At 41.2% G+C, this 8,985-nt stretch overlaps 1 protein-coding gene across 1 annotated transcript; it reads right to left on the bottom strand.

Moving 5' to 3' along the window:
• Nucleotides 1–351: 351 nt before the first annotated feature.
• On the bottom strand, nucleotides 352–8,010 carry LOC139193362 (uncharacterized). The gene is made up of 3 exons (XM_070816355.1): nucleotides 7,882–8,010; nucleotides 6,228–7,072; nucleotides 352–371 (listed from the first exon to the last, which is right to left on the bottom strand). Exons 2-3 carry the CDS (start codon nucleotides 7,066–7,068, stop codon nucleotides 352–354), a joined length of 861 nt encoding a protein of 286 aa, XP_070672456.1. The 5' UTR covers nucleotides 7,069–7,072; nucleotides 7,882–8,010.
• Nucleotides 8,011–8,985: the final 975 nt, after the last annotated feature.

Below are 8,985 nucleotides of genomic sequence, written 5' to 3'. Positions count from 1 at the left end.
CCCGGTGCTGGTGAATCCAACGGTGGTGATGAGGAGGGAGAGCTGGCATCGAACGGTTGGAATTCAATATTTGGGGAAGCCAACGTAAAATGCAAGTCCAAGTGATTATTGCTTTCAGTCTGTTCTTCTCTAATTCGTGGATTGATTTGCTTTTGTGTAGTTTTGTGTCTTGGGGTTTAAAGAATTGCGCAAAACTTCTTGCATCTGCACTAAAACAAACCACAGAATTAGTTGTAAAAGTTGTTCAAGTTACTTAAGTTGTAAGAACGGAAGTACGCATGCAATTAACACGTCGTACTAATACTATCTCAAGTCAATCACATGCTAAAACCACAATATGCGAATGAAATTTCATCGAACAGATACAAACTCTACATTAAAATCTCATCAAACAGATAAAACCACAATATGCGAATGAAATTTCATCAGAAGCTAATTAATAAGACAAACGTTGAAAAATGAGGATCTTGCCCAGTTTTTCTGGCGCTCTGTTCGTGCAGATGGACAAAGAAAATTTATGCTTTTAGCCGCTGTTCAGCTCAGCGCCCTATTTTTCTCCAATTCGTCGTCGTCTTCTTCCTCAAGAAATGACCAGGGTTTTACTCTGCTCAGGAGTAAGGGGGGAAATTTAGATAAGGGTAGTTCAAATGTTTTCGCGCATGTAGCCCAATAATATTCAAGGATGTTTTCGTGAGTTTGATATGAGTAGTTCTGTTTACACCCAAACATTGCCTCTGGACACCTATTTCCTTGACAACCCAGCCTTGCCAAAGTTTACAAATATGTGGACGCCCATCTTTATTTGTGAATCACTGAATTTTTCAAAACTCGCCCTACAAACAATTTTGTTCGTTTTAAACAAAAAAAAAAAAGATTATTTCCACCAAAATGATCAGATAAAAACTTGGGGTTTATGGTTCATATATAAAATTACGGTTTAGGGTTCATATCAAAATTATATATCTTAGCATTGTTTCCTCTAATTGGAAAAAAAGAAATGAAAAGAAGAGAGACTAGGAAGAAAAATGAATGAGATAAAAAAAATTACGTATATACTAGCTAGGGAGTTATCAAATGGTGTGCTAATTAAGTGGTGCGCTATAATAATGTGATTACCAAAAGAAAGCAGAAAACCTGAGGCATCAAACTACTAACGAAACCACATTTTACACCACATTAATTTGAGTACTACATGATGCACAAATGATCCGACACATAATTTAGCGGTTTTTTTTCCTCCCCCCATTCAAATTTATCCTGCCATTCAACTGAGGTTACCAGAGCAGGATTATAAAAAGACTGGAGACAGATTTTTGTGTAGCTAGGACATTCGACTTGGAGGTGGTGTGAGAGGAGAGTGAGACTAAAAGCAGGCCAGGTTAACATGTTAAAATCGGGGTGGGATAGGGGAAGGGTTTTTTGTGTCTTGGCTTGTTCGGTCGGATCTTAGAATTTCTCGTAGGAGTGACATAAGTGATTTGTGTTGAGAGGTCGGTGCGAGACATACGTTGCTGACAGGAAAGGTTGATTGAATTGGAACTTGAAATGTTTTAGTGACATTATTAAAAATGTTAGGTGTGTTGTGGTCTATTTTATCTGACAGAGGGACTAGGGCCGGCGGCAGAGAGAGAGAGGAGAGAGATGTGTGTTTGTAGAATTGTAGGGGAATGTGTGTGTTGTTATCCCTCCTACATTGTGCCTTTATTTATAGTAGTAAAGGGAGAGAAGATATTCCTTCTCCTCCAAGTAATACAAGTTGTAATAGGAAAGGATAACTAGAATCAAATCTTATCTAGGATTTACACAATCATACTTAAACTAGGAATGTTTACAACACTCCCCCTTGAGTGGGTAAATACTCAAGGTAGATTCAGCATCATGCAGAAGTTGAGGAAGTCGACTCGTCGACATTGATTCCAAGGAACAACGCTTATTCTCAATAAGGTAGGAACTTGCATAAGTAGTAAGTCTCACTAAAAAACCCTAAGGCTATGGCAAAAACCCAAGTAGGGACAAAATCCATAGTCTAAGGAAAAATGCGTGAGAAATGCAAAGTCAAAAGAAACGTCTACAGGACGTCATCAGGGATATGATCAGCCCTAGGTGGGTGCCTCGTTAAAACCTAGTTAGGTAGCAAAAACCCAGTGGGAAAAATGCTCCTAATCGTAGGGAAAAAGAGTACATTAAGATCAAGCAAGTATCCAGAAGATACTCCCCCTGAGTTTGACATAATTCCAAAGAGAAATAGCAAAGTTACAACTCAGAAAGTTTACGCATACCAATTCCATGAACAAGCCTCTGAAACGTCGCCTTCGGTAGTGATTTGGTGAAGAGGTCGGCCAGATTGTCTTGTGATCGGATTTGCGTGACTTCAATCTTCTGATGCTCTTGTTGTTGATGTGTAAAGAAGAACTTCGGCGCAATATGCTTGGTGTTGTCTCATTTGATGTAACCCTTCTTGAGCTGTTCGATGCAAGCTGCGTTGTCTTCAAAAATCGTCGTCGGGGCATTAACGGCGGAATGAAGATCACAGGAGCTTCGAATATGGCCCACTACTGCTCTCAACCAAAAGCATTCCCGAGTTGCTTCATGTAAGGCGAGAATTTCAGCATGGTTAGACGAAGTGGCAACTAAGGTCTGTTTAGTTGACCTCCAAGATATTGCGGTGCCTCCAACGGTAAAGACATAACCCGTTTGAGAACGCACCTTGTGCGGATCAGATAAGTATCCAGCGTCGGCATAACCAACAAGGCGAGAATCAACCCGATGAGCATAGGGTGCGGCATCACTCGAGGATTCGTAGGGATAGAATAAGCCCAAATCCGTAGTACCCTTAAGGTAACGGAAGATGTCTTTCACGCCAGTCCAATGTCTGCGTGTTGGTGCATTGCTGTATCTTGCCAAAAGATTAACAGCGAAGGAGATGTCGGGTCTAGTGCATTGAGCTAAGTACAATAAAGCGCCTATCGCACTTAGATAAGGAACTTCAGGCTCCAAAATCTCTTCATCATCCTCCTTCGGACGGAAGGGATCTCGCTTTGCATCTAGCGTACGAACGACCATAGGAGTACTTGAAGACTTCGCTTTATCCTCATTAAAACGGCGCAACACCTTCTGGGTGTAGTTCGATTGATGTACTAGGATTCCATCCGAACAATGCTCTATCTCGAGGGCGAGACAGTATCGAGTCTTACCTAGATCTTTCATCTCAAATTCCGACTTCAGGTGCGAAGCAGTTCTCGCGAGCTCTTCAGGAGTTCCGATGAGATTCATGTCATCGACATATACTGCAACAATCGCAAATCCGGAATGTGACTTCTTAATGAACACACAAGGGCATAGTTCATTATTCACATATCCCTGACTAGTCAAATACTCACTTAAACGGTTATACCACATTCTTCCGGATTGTTTCAAAACGTATAGTGAACGCCTCAGCCGAATTGAGAGCGTGTTCCGGGGTTTGGAAATATTTGAACCAGTCAATGTAAGTCATTCGGGAACTTTCATATAAATTTCCGTATCAAGATCCCCATAGAGATACGCGGTTACTACGTCCATCAGCTGCATATCCAGTTTTTCGGAAACTACCAAACTGATAAGGTATCGAAAAGTAATCACATCCATAACGGGTGAGTAAGTTTCGTCATAGTCAATCCCGGGGCGTTGTGAGAAACCTTGTGCTACAAGACGAGCTTTGTAACGCACAATTTCGTTCTTCTCATTACGCTTCCGAACGAAAACCCACTTGTAGCCAACGGGCTTCACATGTGGAGGAGTAGGAACTACAGGTCCAAACACCTTACGTTTCGCAAGTGAATCAAGTTCGACTTGGATTGCTTGTTTCCAGTTTGACCAATTAGCTCTACGTCGACATTCATCAACGGAACGCGGTTCAATGTCATCGCTCAACATGATCTCAGTAGCTACTGCAAATGCTAATGCATCGTCGACAATCATCTCATTTCTACGCCACACATCATCTAAGCTAGCATAATAGACCGAAATCTCACGATTCTCGGGAGGAGGATTCGTCTCTTCAAGGACGCTTCCATAATCTAGAATTTCCTCATGAGTTGGGTAAAATGAGTAAGCGATAGTCAGATTCACGGTAGGCTCTTCAGGACCTTGTGCCGTGGTTTTCCTCTTCCGGGGGTGTGAATCCTTTGAACCAAGGGGTCTGCCACGCTTTTGTGTAGGGGCAGATGATTGGCTAGCCGCTAATGTACGTGGATCACCAGAATTGGCGTCCCGGGCTTCCAGGAGGGTAGTCCGTCGTACATTTGGTACATTCATCTTTGCAGGCGTATTCGCAGCTGGAATATGTGATCTTGTCACACGCGCTAGATCGGTGAAAGCATCTGGCATGCTCTGAGCTATGCTCTGGAGATCTAATATGCGCTGCACTTCAGCTTCAGACTGAGCGGTGCGGGGATCTAAATGAGACAAAGTGGGAGTCGTCCACGATAATTCGCGTCGTTCATTAGGAACGTTGACGTTCTTATCTCCCCCTAACGACGGGAAGACGGTCTCATAAAAGTGATAATCCGCGAAACGAGCGGTAAACAGATCGCCTGTCAAAGGTTCTAAGTAACGAATAATCGAAGGAGAATCATATCCGACATAGATTCCCATCCTTCGCTGAGGCCCTATTTTTGTACGTAAGGGCGGCGAGATCGGCACATAGACCGCACAACCAAAAACGCGCAGATGCGATATGTCGGGTTCGCATCCGGTGACCAACTGAAGGGCACTAAATGGTTGTGTCGCAACAGGCCTCAGGCGGACCAACTTTGCTGCGTGCAATATTGCATGGCCCCAAGCAGCGATCGGGAGCTTGGTACGTATGACCAACGATCGAGCAATCATTTGTAAACGCTTAATGAAAGCCTCTGCCAGGCCGTTCTGGGTGTGAACATGGGGTACAGGATGTTCAACTTCAACCCCAACCGACATGCAATAGTCATCAAAAGTTTTAGATGTGAATTCTCCAGCATTATCCAATCGAATAGATTTGATCGGATAATCAGGGTGGTGAGCCCTGAGCTTGATAACCTGAGCCAACAGTTTGGAGAATGCAGCGTTCCTTGTGGACAACAAGCACACGTGTGACCAACGTGTAGAAGCGTCAACCAAAACCATAAAATATCTAAATGGTCCGCAGGGAGGTTGAATCGGTCCACAAATGTCCCCCTGAATCCGTTGTAGAAAAATGGGAGGATTCGAACGAATCTTGTCATAAGAAGGCTTAGTAATAAGCTTTCCCATAGAACATGTTTGACATGCAATTTCATGGATCGAACCTAAGCTTCGGGTTAGTGGATGCCCGTGTGAAGTTTTGAGGATACGGCGCATCGCTATTCGTCCAGGATGTCCCAAACGATCATGCCAAAGTGTAATTTCGTGCGCGGTCCCTGTGGTAGGGTCGGCCACATAGTGGCATTCTATGGGGCGTATGGTCGTAGTATACAGACCACTCGGGTTACGCTCCATCTTCTCTAGAATACGCTTCTGGCCATATTCGTAGGAAGTTACGCACAGAAATTCAACTCCGTTTTCTACGTGGGTTTCAGCGTGGTAATTGTTATCTCTAATGTCCTTGAAACTTAGTAACGTTCTTCCGGAACGTGGAGAATAGAGTGCCTCAGCAATGGTCAAGATTGTACCATTGGACAACATTATACGTGCCTTACCGTATCCTTCGATCAGGTTGGATGGGCCTGAGAGGGTTGTCAGAGGTGCATTCTTAGGTACGAAGTTAGTGAAATAGATGCGTTCACGCAAAACAGTATGCGTGGTTGCACTATCTGCCAGACAACTAACTTTCCCACTAGTCATACCTAGAATGAAAAATTAATTTGAATCGGTCACATGCATAAAAGTTTATAAAAACAAGTATCAATTCAAAATAATTTCATTTATTCAAGGAAAAAACTTAATATCCAAAATAAATCGCCAACTAATAATCCAAAACATAAAGGAAAATTGTTCAAAATCAACCAAAAAACAAGGTGGGGTTCGGCCACAAGGTGGAATTCGGCCCCAATTGTCTTATTTTAACTGAAAAATAAGTCTATGTCTAAGATTCTAATCTTCCATAGGAGTGGTATCCTCCTGAAAATCAGAAACCTCCATCTTTGTAGTCTCCGGTTCGTCCACTTCCAGGAAGTTTGATTCAAACTTCGTACGACGAGAATGATATGCATCCACAACTTTCTTGGGAGCACGGCAAATACGGGACCAATGGTCCTTGGAACCACAACGATAGCACATATCGTCATTCATTGTGGCAGGTGCTTTGCCCTTATTCTTGAAGTTCGGGGCCTTGGGAGCGAGGTTTGGGCGCTTCTGGGCTTTGTTTCCTCCCTTGGATGGGCCTTGGCTCTGTTGACCTTGGTGGGATGGCTTCTGGCCGCCCTTACCACGCCTCTTTTGGCGTTTTGGGTGCTGATTAGTGCTATAATGTGCTTCAGGCACAGCAGTAGCCCCAGTAGGTCGAGCTTGATGATTCTTCATCAACAGCTGGTTCTGCTTTTCAGCAAGAAGTAAAACAGAGATCAAATCCGAGAACTTAGTGAACTTCTGAGCTCTATATTGTTGCTGCAGGACAATATTAGAAGCAGAGAAGGTAGAGTAGGTCTTCTCCAGGAGATCCTCTTCAGTCAAAGTTTCATTGCAAAACTTGAGAAGTGATCGGATTCGACAAACTTCAGAATTATATTCATTCACAGACTTAAAGTCTTGGAAGCGCAAGTGCTGCCAGTCGTGTCTTGCTTCAGGCAAGAATATGTCCTTTTGGTGATCGAAACGATCAGCCAAAGCGACCCATAATGCACGTGGATCCTCCTCAGCAAGGTACTCAGTTTGTAGAGCGTCATGGATATGTCTTCGGATGAAGATCATAGCAGTGGCTTTTTCAGCCTCGCCAACAGGTTTATCTGTTGCTTCTTCAATAGCAGGACGCAAGTTCTTTGCAGTGAGGTGGAGCTTCACATCTTGAACCCACTTGAGGTAGTTCCTTCCAGAAACCTCCAAAGCGGTGAAGTCGAGTTTGTTCAAATTCGACATGTTCCTATCACAAAATGGATGAACAAGATGTGGTTAGTGTAATGGAGAAAAATCAATCCATTCACATAGGAGTAGAACATACAGGTTCTAATAGACATGTATTGGTTTAATTTTGCATGAAAAACTTCGGGTTTTCATGGGTGATATATTTAAGTGAAAACTTCGGGTTTTCAAATAAGGCATGTGTATAAGAAACTTCGGGTTTCAAAGTAATTATGAAAGTCAGGTTCATATATTCCTGCAGGCAAACACAAATATATATGCAAACAAATATGCAAAGAATATATGCAGAAATATTGTATAATGATAAGTGAATTAATTTATTTTTGGTCTTCGGGGCCAAATTAAAATGTGGGTGAAAATATAAAAACCCATATTATTTAGAAAAAATTAAATAATAAAATCTCGGGGCCTAAAAATATAGGCCAAGAACCCTCGGGTGGGATTACAGGCCCACGGGGTGAGAAGAGGGGAATGGGCTGCTGTGTGCAGCCCTAAAAAAAAAAGTTTCGTTTTTTTTTTTTTTTTTTTTTTTTGTATTCAATTATATTATATGCATGTATAATTTTAATGAATCACATATTTACGTTGATGCATATGCAAATAATAGTTTCAATGCATGTACATATGTAGGATTCAATTCATGACAAATATCAAATTCACATAATTGTAGCAATTTTGATTATGAAGCATACACAATTTATGTAGAATCTAAAATACGTTAAACGTAAAGTTGGGTCATGCATCATGGTGAATGTTCATGCTATCAGGGCTTGCAAAATATCGAGTTAAAAACCGTTGTTTGGAAAGAACCTGATTGCGTGATGATATGGATGAACTGGTTTGATGCAGAAAAAATTTCCAACGTCAGATTCCTAAGCGCAGCGGTAGGAGCGTGCTGATAACGTGTTGTGGTCTATTTTATCTGACAGAGGGACTAGGGCCGGCGGCAGAGAGAGAGAGGAGAGAGATGTGTGTTTGTAGAATTGTAGGGGAATGTGTGTGTTGTTATCCCTCCTACATTGTGCCTTTATTTATAGTAGTAAAGGGAGAGAATATATTCCTTCTCCTCCAAGTAATACAAGTTGTAATAGGAAAGGATAACTAGAATCAAATCTTATCTAGGATTTACACAATCATACTTAAACTAGGAATGTTTACAACAAGGTGATGACATGTCTTATTCTTTTTCCCTCTGTATTGTCGATATGGTGGTCGATATCGATCGTACGATCGCTAACCTGTGTTTTTTTTTTTTCCTCCAATAAATTGATCAAATAATTGAAACATAAAAAAACATGGTGAAATTTGAATTAAAATGTTGTGCAAAGAAAACATTACACGAACAATAATTGAGTGTGATGGAGCAATTATATTCCCAATCCCCTTTGGATTTGGTGGATGTGATTCAGCAGCATAGATTTAAAAATCGATAATATCGCCGATATTATCGTTTTTTTCATATAACGATATTTCGTGAGTATTTTTATAATTATCGTTAATATATCGCGATAATATCGATATTATCGATATTATATATCGCGAGATGAACCTAAAAATATTTGAAAATTTCTAAAAAGTCTCAAACATGCACATAAAGGGATTCGAACCCCTCCCATCTAACTCCTTCAGCGACTTGACCACTATACCACTTACGTTTTTGTGAAAACATGCTAAACTATTTATATATATGGTTTTGTTTTGAATTCTTTTTGCAAGAAACAAATTTGCACATATTCCAAATTTTTTGTGGTATTATATTTTAAATTGTGTCAATTAATTACTTAGTCAATGGCATGTGGTTTTTAATTTTTCTATTTTTTATTTGGTCACTTACATGTATGGTTGGAAAAAATTCCTGAAAATCCCAAACCAAACCGAAAAAGTCCCAAACCAAAACCATCCCGAAAAATACCG

The sequence above is a fragment of the Malus domestica genome, chromosome 17 (genome assembly GCF_042453785.1).
Source record: "Malus domestica chromosome 17, GDT2T_hap1".
NCBI classification, from domain to species: domain Eukaryota; kingdom Viridiplantae; phylum Streptophyta; class Magnoliopsida; order Rosales; family Rosaceae; genus Malus; species Malus domestica.
Note: the sequence above shows the minus strand (reverse complement) of the source record. Positions and strands in the feature narration are given on the sequence as shown.

Excerpts from the sequence above, each read along its gene's own strand:
- LOC139193362 (XM_070816355.1), bottom strand. The coding sequence starts at position 7,068 with ATGTCGAATTTGAACAAACTCGACTTCACCGCTTTGGAGGTTTCTGGA. Across the intron at positions 372-6,227 it reads CCATTGGTCCCGTATTTGCC|AGTTTGTATCTGTTCGATGA; the intron begins GTGCTCCCAAGA and ends ATTTTAATGTAG.